This window comes from Harpegnathos saltator, unplaced genomic scaffold, assembly GCF_003227715.2.
Source record: "Harpegnathos saltator strain DR-91 unplaced genomic scaffold, Hsal_v8.6 scaffold539, whole genome shotgun sequence".
In the NCBI taxonomy this organism is placed as follows: domain Eukaryota; kingdom Metazoa; phylum Arthropoda; class Insecta; order Hymenoptera; family Formicidae; genus Harpegnathos; species Harpegnathos saltator.
Genome location: NW_020230359.1, coordinates 259372 through 275722, shown reverse-complemented (window position 1 = coordinate 275722; position 16351 = coordinate 259372). Strand labels below are relative to the sequence as shown.

The 16351-nt window shown below is 49.1% G+C and overlaps 2 protein-coding genes across 8 annotated transcripts in view; both read left to right on the top strand.

The window, feature by feature from the left end:
- Positions 1 to 582: 582 nt before the first annotated feature.
- Positions 583 to 5336, top strand: PhKgamma (phosphorylase kinase gamma). 4 transcript variants are annotated; one of them, XM_011141731.3, is made up of 10 exons: positions 583 to 1002; positions 1296 to 1459; positions 1582 to 1866; positions 1949 to 2039; positions 2181 to 2317; positions 2413 to 2510; positions 3217 to 3300; positions 3865 to 4023; positions 4097 to 4210; positions 4950 to 5336. In XM_011141731.3, exons 1-10 carry the CDS (start codon positions 911 to 913, stop codon positions 4998 to 5000), a joined length of 1275 nt encoding a protein of 424 aa, XP_011140033.1. In that variant the 5' UTR covers positions 583 to 910; the 3' UTR covers positions 5001 to 5336. The 4 variants fall into 4 exon arrangements, with proteins under 4 accessions (XP_011140033.1, XP_011140035.1, XP_011140034.1 ...); XM_011141733.3 differs by lacking the exon at positions 3217 to 3300; XM_011141732.3 differs by lacking the exon at positions 4950 to 5336 and having other exon boundaries at positions 584 to 1002; positions 4097 to 4626.
- Positions 5337 to 5674: 338 nt separating this feature from the next.
- Positions 5675 to 16351, top strand: part of LOC105183522 (homeobox protein prospero) — a 28004-nt gene continuing 17327 nt past the window's right edge. Inside the window, exons 1-3 of one of the 4 annotated variants that reach the window (XM_011141737.3) lie at positions 5675 to 6938; positions 9590 to 10045; positions 16111 to 16182. In XM_011141737.3, the coding sequence (XP_011140039.2) occupies positions 9736 to 10045; positions 16111 to 16182 (382 nt within the window). In that variant the 5' untranslated portion in view covers positions 5675 to 6938; positions 9590 to 9735. Of the gene's footprint in view, positions 6939 to 7544; positions 7867 to 9215; positions 9277 to 9589; positions 10046 to 16110; positions 16183 to 16351 lie in introns of those variants that run through there. The other 3 variants (XM_011141736.3, XM_025303250.1, XM_025303251.1) reach the window with 3 other exon arrangements.

Below are 16351 nucleotides of genomic sequence, written 5' to 3'. Positions count from 1 at the left end.
TGCGTTTACGCGTAAAGCAGTTAGACACAATGCAACGTACGTGCTACGTGGATGACGTAATCGCTCATATTACGAACGCAAAGCTCAAGCTTCTTCTCTTGTACTCATTGAGATTTATTCCTAAGGAATAAAAACGAACGAGAGAGGAAGGATAACCATTTTTACGTGTAATTTCGAATTTCAAGATCAAAGATACACTTCCGCGTTACACACCTGTTGCACTCGTATGGGAACGAATCAAGCGAGTGAACGATCTTTAGCCGTTACTCATCTGATCTTGCGTTATCACGTTCGTTGCGTCAAACGTTTCATCTTCATCGTAAAACTTCCTAGCTAAATAGGTTACATCTGACGGATTGACGGCTGTATAAACGCCGACATGTGTGAACAATCAGATGTAAGATTAAAAGTGAAGTAATACGGGTGTCATGGTGTGTGTCTGCTAGCTCGCTCCGCTGCGCATGCGTCGGTCTGTCCTTCCGTTAAACTGCACCTGCATATCACTGGGTTAGCGCCAATCCGAGTAGTTTTGTTTCCGGCGGTGCTGTGTGGTGGTCACATGTGTGTTTTCTCTCTCTCTCTCTCTCTCTCTGTCTCTCACCTTTATACTTACCGCGAGGTGCTATTGATAGTCGTCGATGCTAGTCGATGCTATGTACAGAGTCGCGATTGCGAGACGCACGGACGATCGAACGACGAAGGTGCAACCAAGTGCGTGAACATGAAAGTGTGGTCGGACGACAAAGATTTGGATAGCGTGCTCGGACTCGTTGTCGACCCTTCTCTACCGTTGGAGGCACGTTGTTTTTGGCGCGTTTACTAAATTCCATGCGAGAAGAGAAGCGTCTACGTTCCGGTGTGTATATTTTATGACTTGCCAAGCCGTATCAGATAAGTCGCGGTGCGAAGCATGGCGAAAGAAGAAGGGGACGACGTGCTGCCGGACAAGGACGCGGCGAAGGGATTCTACGCCAAGTACGAGCCCAAGGAGATCCTAGGAAGGTGCGTGTCGTTGGGTCTTACATCGCGTTTCCTGCTACTATTGCTATTAAATCGAGTCAGGCATTTTTGACAGCGTATTTACGTATTATTTCCGTATTATTGTGTGTGGCGCTAGCGATCTTGGCAAATGAATGCGAAATCGCGATGGATCCTTGTTGTAGCGCGTTAACGGTGACATTACATAATTAAAGTGAATTTCGAGAGGTTGTTTGTATAGACCGCTTCGCAAACATCGTGTTATTCCTTCAACGAAGACTAAGTTTAAGTTTTTGGTTATATTTATTATATTTCAGGGGAATATCCTCCACTGTGAGAAGATGCATAGAAAAAGAAACAGGTATAGAGTATGCGGCTAAAATTATAGATATCAGTAATGAAACTCATGAGGATGGAATGAAGGATGCCACTCTACAAGAAGTACAGATACTTCGCAGGGTAGCTGGACATCCATATATTAGTAGGTTCTCTTTTTCTGACAGATTGATTGAGAATGCACAATGTATATATGTTACAAAGCTAACGTAACTTTAAGATTCTCAGTTATCATGCTTTAAGTAAGATAATTATTTCTCTTTTCAGTTGAATTGCACGATGTCTTTGAGTCTAATACATTTATATTTTTAATTTTTGAACTATGCAAAAATGGAGAACTATTTGATTATCTCACATCTGTCGTGACGCTTTCTGAAAAAAAGACACGGTATATCATGAGGCAAGTATTTGAGGGACTCCAACATATACACAATCAAGGGATAGTGCATAGAGATTTAAAACCTGAGAATATATTGCTCGATGATAACTTGAATGTAAAAATAACAGATTTTGGTTTTGCCAAAGTGTTGAAGCCTGGAGAGAAATTGTACGGTATGTTCTATTTTTATGAATGAGCAAACAGTTGTATGATAATAGAAAACTTTCCTCATCAATTTGTATACTTTTCTTACAGATCTTTGTGGTACACCTGGTTACTTGGCACCAGAAGTATTAAAATGTAATATGTTTGAGACTGCAGAAAGTTATGGATTTGAAGTTGACATGTAAGTTTAGTTTTTACTATAACAGATATTATATTACTGATCTCATTATATATATAGACAAAATTTTGTATAAATCTTAATGTTAATTGTATTAAATATGTCATATTTTTATCGTTAATTTTTATGTTTACTATATTATAGATGGGCCTGTGGTGTAATTATATTTACACTATTAGTAGGCAGTCCTCCATTCTGGCATCGAAAGCAAATGGTTATGCTTAGAAATATAATGGAAGGAAAATATTCATTCACATCTCCTGAATGGGCTGATATAACAGGTAAAGATTATACAGTATCGATAAAAGTTTTATTTTAAGGAATAATATACTGAGAAATTGTGAAATATTAATGTTATATATTTTGTTTGTTTCAGAGGCTCCAAAGGATTTAATAAGGAAATTGTTGGTTGTTGATCCTAGGAAAAGAATTTCTATAAAAGATGCACTAGAACATTCTTTCTTCCATACTGTTGTAAGTACCCTAAAGTTATAGATATTAGCAGGTCCGTCGACATTTATAACTCATTTTAAAAGAGTAAATTTAATATAGTAAAAGATCCCCTTTCTTTAAATAACTAATGCATACTTTATACACCTTGTTTCAGTACAAAATTAAAATATCTTGCCATTAATTTGTTTGCTTTTTTTGTTTTTGTTCATTATGTCTCTGTACCAAAATATGCCTGCAGCCATCTCGATACAAGCACTTTTAAATAATTATTGATATAACTTACACCTCATAGATTATCCTCAACTTGAGATATATTGTAGTAATGATGATCCATTATCCATCAATATATTTCAGGATTTAAAGTCTATCAGATATAAGTTAATGTCAATAATGTGGCACTTACTTTAATATCTAAAAATTGTAACATGCATAAAATATATAGGTGAAGGAAATTTCATTAGAAATACTTGTATTTTTCTATCATTGTACATTGATATAAAACTGTAGGATTTTTGAAGAAATTATGAATATGTATGTATACATATATATTTATGTATGTATGTATATATGTATATATGTATATATTAATGAGTATATATAAATTTTTCAATTTTGATTTTTCTCAGTTGATAAAAATACATTCCAAATTGTGCTAAATGTCGTTTGATAAGTTATGGTACCATTGTAAAATAAGTAGAGTAAGTAAAGCAAGTTATTGGCCTTACAGCTATGGGATCAAGACATCGCTCCTCTAAAACGTTCTCTATCGTCTAACTCGCGACGTCTGAGTAGGATATCTCAGTTAGCTTTGGTAAATTATTTTCCTTTTTATTTTGTTCGGCGGCAAACAAAAAATACGCCGATTATATTTGTTAGTTTTATGTAACAGTTAACATTTATATCGCTTTTGAAAAGCATTCACCGAATGTAGCAGAGTTAGGTGAATGTATAGAAAGATTTATCATGCTAATCTAGGATGATGTGGTTTCTACTTGTGGTAGCAGAAACACTTTTAAATTTGATTCATTATGCTTGTTTCTTTTTCAAATAGTTATTTATATTTTATATGTTCTTATACGGCACTTTATACTAACAAGTGTTATTTCTATAAAGTATTTGCATGCAAATATTAATATTTCAATGTTTTGTCACCTAATTTCGTCATCGATACTTAAAATATTATAGCATTGTAACAAAATATTTTGGATTTTATTGTATCTAATGAATACATGATATGATAATAGCCTTTTTAATATATCTATATGAATACTAATTTTCAGCAGTATATAGATGATTTATATTAGTAAATTGTGTGATAATAATGATTTCTAATAACATATACTGACGATTTTATCATGTATTCTTTGTTGCACAGGAATTGAAGGCCAAGTCGTTTAATGCACGGAAAAGATTCCAGCTAGCAATTATTTGTGTACGAGCTGTTATTCGCATCAAACGACTCCATAGTACACCAGAACCACTTTCGACACAGATAGTTTGTACCGATCCGTATAGAATAAAAGTTTTGCGAAAGGTAACTGCATATATCGTACTTTTATATGGATTATATACGTGTACTATTTGAGGACATTTATATTTCGTTGTAGGTAATCGACGGCTGTGCGTTCCGGGTCTATGGACATTGGGTAAAGAAGGGCGAAGGTCAGAACCGCGCGGCTCTCTTTGAAAATACACCAAAGACAGAATTGAAGCATCTATACGTTAGTAACTTAAGTAGATAACTATTACTTTGCTAAATCGTTCTAGTTAAATTTTACCGCAAATCGGAATCTCCATGGTCGAATGTTCTAATGAAATATGTTAGACAAATTTTTATCGTTACGACATTACGATTAGGTAACTATTGATCAAATTGTTCAGCATTGTTCAGCAAATTTATACTCATAAATTAGTGTTGATATTAGTACAAACAATCGGTATATATGTCAACACAAACTAAAATTATGAAGAATTAATTTCTACACGAAATATTTGAACACAAAAGAGCAAAATGTAACATTTCTCTTGTACTATATTTTTAAATATATTTAAGGAATCACATTGTCACTATACATTTGCAATCACATTTTTTCATTGGAATAGGATCAGCGTATTTATATATATATATAGTTATCGGAATTTTGCTCTGACAATATAATTATTTATCTAAACTTAGGAGAAAGAAACAATAGAACATAATTTTATTCTCTCTGTGCTATGTATTTTAATCACTCAACAAAATGGTACTAATAATATTTATAAAAGTTGTACTTCTTTTCATAAAAGTACTGTGGTACTTTGGTAACATACTTAATATGTTAAATTCTTGCAAAACGTGAAGTCCTCACGGACATTGACACTATATGTAAATATTGATTTTTACATTAGACAGTATATAATATTTCAAAATCTAGTCATACTTTGTACAAATGAAACTATTTTAAATCATATATATTACAGGTAAATTCTCACGACGAATTAGAATATGAATCAAGCAAGACTCGTTACTAGCATGATTACAAAGATCTGTACTTTTACAAGATTTCAATATTGCAGTATATATCTGGTACAAAAGACATTTTCACAGTGACATGACAATTTGCAGGTGACACGAGCATTACATGAGATGAGATTATCATTATTTCCAAAGAAAAAGCGGCTCCTTATATTCTATTGTACATTAATATTTTAGTCTTACAGATACGGTATAAATATGTAAGTTTGTAGTGACTCGACTGCACTTAATAGTGTTCAAGAAATGTATTATTATATATCATCGTTTTTGAACAGTGTGCTTGTATTATGTAATAACCTGACCTAAGACCATAGTTTTGTATATGAATAAATATACAAATTATCAATTGTTACGAACGATTGTTTTGCAAGAATTTATTCTACAGATACTTCTTTGTATCGCGAAGCGTGCGCATATCCTCGTGAGTGAATTCAATGGCCATTAATCGAGCCGGTGCAACTGTCACGGTCAATTAACAGGCGAGTTTTCGCAAAAAGGAAAATTAAAAATAAAGCATCTCTCGCGTGGACGTATTTTTGGCGGCCGCGGTGGCCTCACGCCGTCTCACGGGCATGCGCATTCGCGAAGGTAAACAATGGAGCATAGCTCTGTCCATGTCCGACCGAGAGGCGGGGGCAAGTAAAAGCGGCAACAGCGTATGCACACGCGAGCGCGCGCGCGCGCGCTCGGCTCGTGCGGCAGCGGCGATCCATGTGACAGAGAAGGAACGTGACAAAAGCTGGCAGAGGGTGACGGCGCCGCCGCCGCGATCGGAGCGCGAGTGTTTGCCCGGGCGAGCCGGGTGTCGGGTGTGCTCCGCGCGTCGATCCCTCTCGCCGCGTACGTGTCCCGTGTGTGCCAGCGCGCGTCTCTTGTGTCCGTCGCGCGATGTGAAGTGAGCGAAGGCTCGCACGACGGATCGTTTGTCGTTGCGCGACGCGTTGCTTCCGCGGTGGAGAATCTGCGACGGAGAAAACGGCAACATCGAGGCAAAGTGCGTGGGCCCAACTGGTGACTGCTGCGACACACGCGCGACGACGACGACGACAACGACGACGACGACGACGACGACGACGACGACAAGGACAACGAAGAGGAAGAAGAAGAGAAAGAGGAGAAGGAGGAAGAAGAAGACGATGACGACGGGGCGACGATGTTCAACGGATTGATCAGCTTATCGATGGACTAATCAAGCAACCGACCGACCGACCGACCGACCGACCGACCGACCAACCAACCAACCAACCAACAAAGCAACCAACCAACCAACCATCGACCAACCGACCCACCGACCGACGGCAGCAGCGGCGGCGGCAACGGCAGCGGCAGCAGCAGCAGCTCCGATACTTCACTCACGCCCAGCGGGATTGTGCGTCACATGGGCCGCGCTCATTGGTCGATAGAGCCGTGTGACGTCACAAACTGCACGGTGATTGGCTCGCGACGCGGTGCCCGGACACGTGAATCGTGGCCGTGCAGGCATGGCAGTTTGATGCGCAGTGGTTTTCAGCACTTGTAAAATGCCACTGCCACGCGCCAGATCGATCAGGTTATAACCCGCGTTTCGTCGCGCGCTCCGAAACGGTCGGTCCGTCGCGCGGTGGTCGCACGTCGCGGTCGCGGCCGTGATTGCGAATACCTTCGCTTGGCATTGGCTTACCGCGTCGTCGGCCGCTCGCACGACTCGATCTGATCCGCCGGACCCCGCGCGCGAGATCTCTTTTGCCGCGCGCGCGCGCGCGCGCGCCCGACCGACCGACCGACCGACCGGATTGACAAATACGCGTGGATACGTGCCGACCGCGTCGGCACCGAGTGGATAGTGCAAGCGGGTCGGGATAGGAAGCGGCATTCGGCGAACACGTGAACGGGTACGAGAAAGGCGGCGGGGGATACGTGATCCGGAAGGCAAAGTGCGCTCAACACACAGCAGTGTGAGTTTGAAATCATATGAATCGGTACACTAGGTGCAATACTACCCGTAGCTTTCGACAAAGGCACACAGAGCTCCGGTGCTTCCCCCCTCCCCCCTCCTCCGCTCCCTCTCCTCTTTCTTCTCTATCTCCGTCCACGTCTTTCTCTCTGTCTCGCGTTACCACGCCCGTTCGACAGAGAGAGCAACAGGGACGGGGTGAGAGAGGGAGCGCCAGAGAGAGAGACAGACAGAGACAGCGAGAGAGAGAGAGAGACAGACAGACAGACAGACAGACAGACAGACAGAGAGAGAGAGAGAGAGGAGAGGAGAAAGAGAGTGAGCGAGTGAGAGGTAGAGAGTGAGAAAGAGAACGCGAACGAGCCGTGGCGAACCATTATCTCCTCCGTTACTATCGCCTATTTAATTAACATGTGTATAGAGGTGGTTGCGTGGCGTGTTTTCCGTGCCATAATAGAGCGGACCAATAGCGCGACGTTCAACCGGTGACGTCACAGGCCGCCAAGTGTCGCGATTGGCCGGCGTATGCGTGCGTCGTCGACGTGCGTCCTAACGTGCGTGTCGCTTTGTCAGTTTAAGGAGCTCGCGCGCCGCTCGCGGCGGCACGCTTCCTTGACTCTTCGCGAGGACGCGCGCCGCCCAGGCACCGCGTGCGTGCACTTCTCCCTCGTCGTCGCCGCCGCTGCCACCTTTGCGATTGCCGCTGCCGCTGATGACCACGACGACGACGGCGACGACGACGACGACGCCGCCGCCGCCGCCGCTGACGTTAACGCTGCCGCGCTCCGTTCTGCTCCGTTCTACGCTACGCCGCGCGTCCTCTCCCTCTCCTCTATTTTCGCGTGCCGACCCCGCGCGTCTCCCACGGAGAATGCGAGCGCGACCGCACGTCGTCGACGCCGTACGCTTTCGCGATTCCGCTGGCCGAGGTATATATCTACTTTCCAAATGGACACACTATACTGGACCTCGATACCCCGTTCTGTTTCCTTTCGTCTCTTTGCTCGCGGTCTGAGCTTGTTTCTTGTTCTTTTCTTTTTTTTCTCTCGATAATTGCAGCTTGACGCGATGCGTCTCTGGAAATCGTCCTACCGATCGAAATAATGAGGGTACCGTAGTAGATTTAATAAAGTTGTGCGATTTGAAACAGATGTAAAAATAGGATCTAGGATGACACATTGACACGTGTATTCGAATTAAGTGATATAGGAATCGTTCGATACTTTTCGGACGTTCACCGGGAGTGACGCAGGTGCTCGAGGAAGTGACTGGCCCGTTTCTCTGTACTTATTTCTATACTTTGTACGGCCAAGTTTCATTTTCCCCGCGACCGTGTCTCATCGTTTCTCGACGGTGTTCGTCGTCGTCGCGATTGTTCCTGCGGGAATATCTCACAGAGCGAAAGAAATTTTCCCCTCGCGTTCTCTACTTTCTCGTTCCTCTTCAGCGTGACTTACGCGATTTCTTATATACCGGCACGCCGCAATCGCGTACGTCCTCGGCCGCACGCCACGTAACGAGACACTGTTCTTCCTTTTCTTTGATTTTTATACGACGCGAGCGAGCGGCGGTGGGACAAGACGACGACGACTCGCGCGAAAGCATCGACGCGCCACTTGGCGACGTCGCCGCGAATTGTCGATTCCCAGCCGGTCGCGCTACATATCGAATCTCGAAACAAAGCGCACGCGCGCGCGTCGAAAGTATAGCCTCGGTCGAGAGAGAGAGAGAGAGAGGGAGAGAGAGAGAGGGGGGGAGGAGGAGAGACTGACAGGCAACAAGGCTATCGCTGCTCGATGCACGGGGGATATCAGTGGAATTCATTCTTTATCGCACTGCAGTAACATTCGACTGCGATGCGCCGATAAGATTTGAGACAACGGTCTTTACACGTGCGCGCAATGTCTCTCGACTCGGCGATGCTCGGCGCGACGATCACAGAAACTCGCCGCGAGACAGCCTGACGCGCATTTTTCGCCCCCCGGAGCTTTCTCGCCTTTTTTGAGCCGCCTGCCGTCGTCGATTCTTGACTCCTCCAGTAACGCGAGCTCTTCTCCGGGATGCGTGCTATCGCGCTGCGCTGCAGAAAAAGCCTCCGCCGTGCGCGCATGCGCGCCGCGTACCTGTTTGGTGCGCGATGTTGCGAGAGCAGCGTGAGTGGGTGGCCGGGGTGAAAACAAGGCGCTTCCCGCCTTGCGACTGCGTTACGTCACGTGTACGTCACGTGACATACGTGTCGTCGTAGACACACACCGGTCGTGTCCGCGACGTCCACGACACCTTCTAGAGATAAGCTCGATAAACGCAGTTCCGTGCAACGAGCCCTGCCGAACAATGCGGTAAGAGCTGCGCTCCAAGATTCTCTGATAAGGAGGAGCTTTCGCGACACATGCACGCATGCATACACACACACACACACACTTTCTTCAAATTTCCCCGATAAATGTGTCACGCTACCGTCGCCCCGCCGTTGTCTCAAAGTAACGATTGCACCGGAGCGAACGTTTGCCTTGAGAGTGCCGCCGGAGACAGAGAGAGAGAGAGAGAGAGAGGGGGGGGAGAGAGAGAGAGAGCGTTGCTTTTATTTCGAATCGCACAGATGAGAGGTTGCGCGAGTCGCTTATTAACGAATCGATTTGCTTGCACACGTAGGCTGTCGGAGGCAAAGCCGCCGCCGGTGCGTAGAGACGGGCACAGGGGACGACTGGAGGTAAAGAGGCGCGCTCTCGACCTGGTGCTGCTGGTCCATCTCGCTGCCGTCCAAAATCACCGGCGACCATCGCAAAGCCGGCTCGCCGATGCCGCGGAGCCAGAACGATCATTCTGCCGTCCGCGAGCACAGAGAGTCGGCGCAACAGCGACAACACCAGCAACAGCAGCATCATCGGTCTGTCCCCTCCACCTGCTCCGCGACAGAACAACATACCCCGAGCGGGATGAGTCTGGAAACATTGCTGCAGGCGGCCTACTACGTAGAACAGGAGGAGAAGAAGCGGGAGCGCCTCGCGAGCACCTCCTCCTCCTCTTCTTCCTCCGAACAGCATTTGTTCGTGTCTGCTGCGCCACTCCTCTCCAATCATACTTACGCCTCCACTACCAGGCCACGTGGTGAGTTTCCCGCGCCGTTTCCCGACGACCTTTCAACGCCGTTGCATTGTTGTGTATGTGCGGCAGAAACGGTGAGAGAGACAAAAAGAGGAAGATGAGAGGGAGGGAGGGAGAAGGAGAGCGTTGAGAGGGGTTAGGGGCGAGGAAGGAACGTGCAGTGGCGTCGCGTCGCGTCGCATTGTGTTATGTTGTGACACGGGCGCCGCAGGGTCGTTGGCTCGTTGGAGCCCAAGTATCAAAAGATGCTTTGGTACCGGGAGAAAGTATCGAAGCTCGAAAGAGCGTCTAGCTAAACGCGACATTCGGTCGTCGCGCGTCGCCACCGGTCCCGATCACCCGCCGGATCTTGAAAAGGAAATGTCCTCGCGTTGCGTTTGTGCCACAAACGTCAAAGCCGCCGGACACGACGCGTTCGAACGCACGCGGGAACGAGATACGGAGTGTTTCTCTCGCGCGTCGCACTGAAATATCGCGCGCGATCCGTCCGCGGTCCGCGCTTGTTTTCTCCGAGAGACACGGATAAGGACGACGAAATGTCGCAAGCGTGTCCGCCACGCCGCCGCGTTATCGCGAGGCGCGCGACGCTTATTTGTGCACGTCCTTCCCTTCTTTCTTTTCTCCTCGCGTTTCGCGGCCGGACGGCCCGGCGCGTCGGTGCGTGGTGAGTAATCGGCCGATAATAACGCGACGCCTTCTTCTTGAGACGCAAAAATATCGATTAACTCACGCGCGCGACGCGCGACGCGACGCGACGCGACACGCGCTCGAGCGTGTGAAAGCAGTTAAAACGGGAGAACGTGAGATCATTCCACGAGACGGCTATCTTGATCCTTCTCCGGAAGATAAGCTTCGGAATTCCGCGAAATCCCGGCTCGATCGAGAGGCGACAGCCTCTCTCGACCTGCTGTGATCCTCCGCCGTCGATTGGCCCCGCGCGACGAATCTCTCAATTGAGAGGCACTGCCGCGTGTACGCACATGTGAATCGCGCGCGATGACCTACGCGCTCGCCGCCTCCAAATTAGGTATGATTTACCTCGCGGCAGTGTCTCTCAATAATGGCGAACACCTCGGGAAAGTAACGGAGCCGGTCGGAGCCCGCCGCGCCGAGGAGATTACGGCCGACGCGTCTGTTGTTCGCGACGCGCAGCCAATTAGCTTTCGAGCGTGCATCCACCACGCCGGCTTTTTCTCCCCCGGCCCGACGAATGAATCTCTAGTCGCATTTACGCGCACCTCCGAGCGGAAAGAGCGCCCGTGTTGTGTATCTCTCGAAGAAAGGAAAAATGCGATACGACGGGGAGGAGGGGGTGTTCGCGCAGTCGTGAGATAGCGGCGAATTATTCTTCTCCGACTCTACAATCTATCGGTCGATCGTTCCGGCCGCGCTGGCCCCCGGGCGATCGTAATCGCGGGACTAACCGGATCATCGGCGTTGTGTCGCTTCGATTGCCGCGTTTTCCCGGGTCAACGACTTGACCAGTCGCACCGATCCTGCGAGACGGGTCCTCGACGCGCACGCGAGAAAAGGGCACCCGGACGGGCACGAAACACGGCGCGATGCACGCGACTAAGTCGTCTCTCGCCGTTCTCTTGCTCCCCCCCTCTCTCTCTCTCTCTCACTCACTCACTCTCACTATCTCTCTCTCTCTCTCTCTCTCTCTCTCTCTCTCTCTCTCTCTCTCTCTCTCTCTCTCTCTCTCTCCCCCTCTCCGCCTCGCGGAGGAGATCGTCGTGAACGACCTCGCAACTCTCGAGACTGGTCTCGAGGTCTTTTCTCACGTTCGCGTTCGACGAGGAGGAGAACCGCGGCGCGGAAATCGTCGAACGATGCGTTTCCCGCGACGCGGACCGCGAATTTACGCGGCGCGATCCGGTTACACATTTGCGACCGCTGCGGCTGGGACAGGCGGCCGATTGTGCCGATCACCGGCGGAGTGCAGCGTGCTCAGCAACGAGCTGCGAGAATAGCATCGGGAGAGGATGCTGGAATTTTCCCTTTCTCGCGCCGCGCGCGCGAAAGTGCATCGTGAATAGAGCGATGGATGTTTACGGGGGCTCGCGAGGGGCCGCGAGGGAAACGAGACCGAAGGGGTGGGAACAGACCTCAGCTTCTCAGGGGGTTGAAGAGGGGACCGGGTGGAGAAAAAGAGAGAGAGAGAGAGAGAGGGAGCATCGGCGAGGAGCGCGCGCGGCAAAGATTCGTTTGATTCGTGCGCTTCGCGGCGGAATCAACGGCGCGTGTTCAAGCCACTTGCACGTCGAGGGGCAGAGAGAGAGAGAGAGAGAGAGAGAGAGAGAGAGAGAGAGAGAGAGAGAGAGAGAGAGAGAGAGAGAGAGAGAGAGAGAGAGAGGGAGAGGGAGAGGGAGCCGCGAGGGGTATTGGAGGGTGGCGGAAGTCATGGCGACTCGGTGCGGTCGAGGGGCAGAGAGAGAGACGGGGAAAAAGAGGGGGGGGGAGAGAGAGAGAGAGAGAGAGAGAGAGAGAGAAAGGACGGAGAAGTGGCGTAGGTACTCGACCGACGAGGTCGAATCGTCATGGAGGAAGGGAGGGTAAGGTGAAGCGGCGCGAAACGAAGCGGGGATGAGAGGAGACAGAGCGAGAGAGAGTGAGAGGGGGAAAAAGAGAGAGGGGGAGAGAGCGACGGTGGTGACCGTGGTGCTGTCGTTGCTGCTGCTGCTGCTGCTGCTGCGGCGGCGGCGGCGGTGGTGTAGTAAAACCCGGGTACCGTGTGCGTCGTGAGAGGGAAGAGTGGGGGGGGGAGGGCGACCCGGTCACTGACTCTGGAAACTACGGCTGCGGCACTCGCGCTTCATTCACGTGCGCGCCATCTACTCGCGCGCGCGCGACCGGTACCGCTCTCTCTCTCTCTCTCTCTCTCTCTTCCCCCCCACTCGTTTCTCCTCATGGACACCTCTCTCTCGGTGCAGCTAGATGCATCATTGTTATTATTATGTTTTAACGAATGTTCACGAGCTTGTCTCAGCCGACACTCGAGATCGCGAATGAGGTATCCGCGAATCGGGGTTGCTGATGCGATCTCTCGGGATAATGATGTAAGCAGGTCACTGGTGCGATGAAGGAAGCGCCTTGTATCATCTGAGAGAGAGAGAGAGAGAGAGAGAGAGAGAGAGAGAGAGAGAGAGAGAGAGAGAGAGAGAGAGAGAGAGAGAAAGAGAGAGAGAGAGAGAGAGCGTGCGTGCGTTTATTCGCTGATCGTCGCACGTGTTTGCCTCTTGTTGCCGCCGCTTATCCGCTCTTATCTGGCTTATCGTCCCGCGCGGGATTTTTCCCTTGTTGCGACGCCGGACGCGCGGGCGACTCGGCGACCGCCGATCGCGGCGCGCTGCATTGTACGAAGAAGGTGGCGAAAAAGCTCGCATCACTCAGGTCAGGATCAGAGATATAATTTTTTTTTTTCGAAGTCTTCGTATTCGAAGCTTCGGTACAAAATATTCGACGATCGAAGTTTCGAAGCTTCGAAGCCTCAGTCTTCGAACTTCGAAATTTCGTGAATTCCAAGATGATACGGGAACCGAACTACGAGCCGATACTTTTGTTATCTGCGGAACGTAGAATGTATAACTGAGATGCTCCGGCATGGCAGTGCATGCATGCAGAAACCAAAGACCTCAGGCTCGGAAACAACCGCCCCTCCTTATCCTTGGAAGCTTCGAAGAGTGATATCTTCGAAGCTTCGGCGTAAAAAAAAAGAAACTTCAAAGTTCCGAAGTTGACTCGAGAGCTGCCGAAGAGTAACAGCCCTAGTCAGGATCGATGTCTCTTCGTAGGTACGCCGCGTCGACGCGAACAGGTGTTCGCGAGTCCGCGGGGTGACGTGTTTACGCACGCTCGGCCAACGCGCCGGCGAAAAGTGCGGTTTTCGTCCGCGCGCAATCGATGCCTGCGTGCAAACTCGCAGCGAGAGCGACGTAACGTTCCAACGGCGGCGAGCATCGATGCGCGAACCCAAGCCGCCGCCGAGGTGTCTCTGACCTTTCGCTCACAACGGTGCGGGTGCGCACCGACGGCTTGTTTTGGACCGCGCTTCGTTTTCCGCACCGCCGAAAAGATCAAGGTCTCCCTCGGCTCCTTTTTTCCATTCCGCAGCGACCCGCAACATGCGGAGAGAGACGGAATCTCGGGGGCTCTGATAGCATTCCTTTATCGCGTATTATGAATTACGTTTCGCTCGCTCGCGTATCGCCGCTGTCGCGATAGGTCGGTCAGTAGCGCCTCTCGCGAGATAGGCGAGTTCGCTGGTTCGCCGTTCTCGCGCGCGCGCGCGCGCACGACCTCGATCGTAATGCGGATGATTTAAACGTCGTAATTCGCTCCCTATCTCCACGCATCCGGCCTGTTAACGTGTGGTGCGCGCGTGCTACGCCGCGCCGGTACGACGGTGCGTGATTATACCTGATATAGAATACAGCGGAGGCAACGTGTGTTAAATGACCGTTTAAGAGCGTCTATCGTGCACGCGGCCGAACGATGCAATCCCACTTTATGACGTCGTAACGCGACTGTCATCCCCCATATTTTAGGCCGTCGTCGTCGCGCGCGCGCGCGAAGACCTGCGCCTCTCTGTGGAGGTGGAAATTATGCGAGTCGCGATGTCGTCCGATCGCGCTCGTTCCATTTATTTCCCTAGCAAGAATAACACGCGCGATTGAGTCCCTTCGCGGATTCCTCGGCTATCTCAGCCTCTCTCCCGAGCGCCGGATGCGTCACACAATCGTCGCAGGACTTATAAATTCATCAGCCCAGAGCTGATATCTTCAGCCGCTTATTGATACCCTGGACCAGCGAGAAATGTTGAGGAGGTTGAAAGCAGCGACCGCTCTTCGCGGTTGCTTGAGAGAAAGTTCGGCGGACTGTGGAGGTGTTAATCTAACTGAGAGCATTGCGACATGTCGCAGCTTCGATAAAGTCCATTTCCGTCTTCTGCGAAAGAAGAAAGAAACAGCAGGATTCTTCTCCTTCTTCCTCTTTTAGTAGAACCTGTGTTCGTTCCAAATTCTGAGGTCGAAGCTAAAACCATAGCATTTTTTGTGTTCCCTAAATCGGTTGTTAGCTGGGCTTAGGTAACCGGTACAAATTGAATGTGGGCGGTTTGACATTAGTCGGTACGTATATTTTTCAATGGCAGGATGACTGATCCTTTTCAGAGGCAACTTTGACACATGCCGACGACAAGGGTTTTCACGTTACCTGCCGGTCAATCTGAAAGACCCGACTCCGTGCAAATTTCACACAACGGAGACAAGCTCTCTTTCTCTCTCCCCTCCCCCCTCTCTCTCCCCTCTCTCTCTCTCTCTCTCCCTCTCTCTTGAAAGGGTCGAACGCGCGCGTGCAGTCGGTGACGGTCAGCGAGCACGCGGACAAGTCGACCGTTGAAGTGCGCATGCGTCTTGTCCCCGGCTAAATCCCCACCACGTGCGATCGGCCGCGTGGCTCCTGATCAATCTGCAACGTTGCCGGCTCCTCGGCGGCGTGAAGGGATGGCGGACGGCACGGGTTGGAGCGAGACAGAGTCGGCTCGACGAGTTTGGCTTTCTCCCCACCACCTCGCTTTCGTTGCAACCCCCCACTGTTCGTCTGCATCTCCCATCTGCCGCCGTCGCCGCCGCCACCGCCGCCGCCACGCCGTCCAAACTGATCTAGGGGAATCTCCCCGACATCTTTACCCCCTCTCCCCGCGCCGTTTTAGCACGTGGAGAGACGCGCTTCTTTCAATTTTTCATATCTTATCGACCTGTGGATTCTCAACAACCGTCTCCTCCGCGTGAGATGCGCTTTCGCCAAAAAGGACAAGTGAATGAGATGAATGGCTGGCTGGCTGGCTGGATGTGTTATGCGTTTGTGATGCGTGTCGATACTTGCGTCATCGGAGGTGATGTCGTAAATAAACGAGCGAACGAATAAACAAATGACATAAGGAAATGCAAAGTTCCATAGAATATTTACACGCCTTGTAGAATTAATTTTGCTCAAATTCTATGGAACCGATTAAACTTGTCAATCGATTCGGATGATCGAACGTCGTCCTGTTTCTGTGTTCTTAGGTGTCAAAATCAAAAAGGAACGTCCCGACTCGGACGATCTATTCTGCGAGGAGAATATGCTGATAATAGATGGTGAGTACAGTCCGCATACTATTATTGATCCAAACTGTTTTCTTTGGTTCTCTACGAATATCGACGTGATGAGCATCGTGTGCGTATGCACTGCAAAAGTTACGGAAGATACAACAAGGTATAGGTTAGGTTCGATACTTCACCCTGCTAGGTATCAACTTAGACAGGT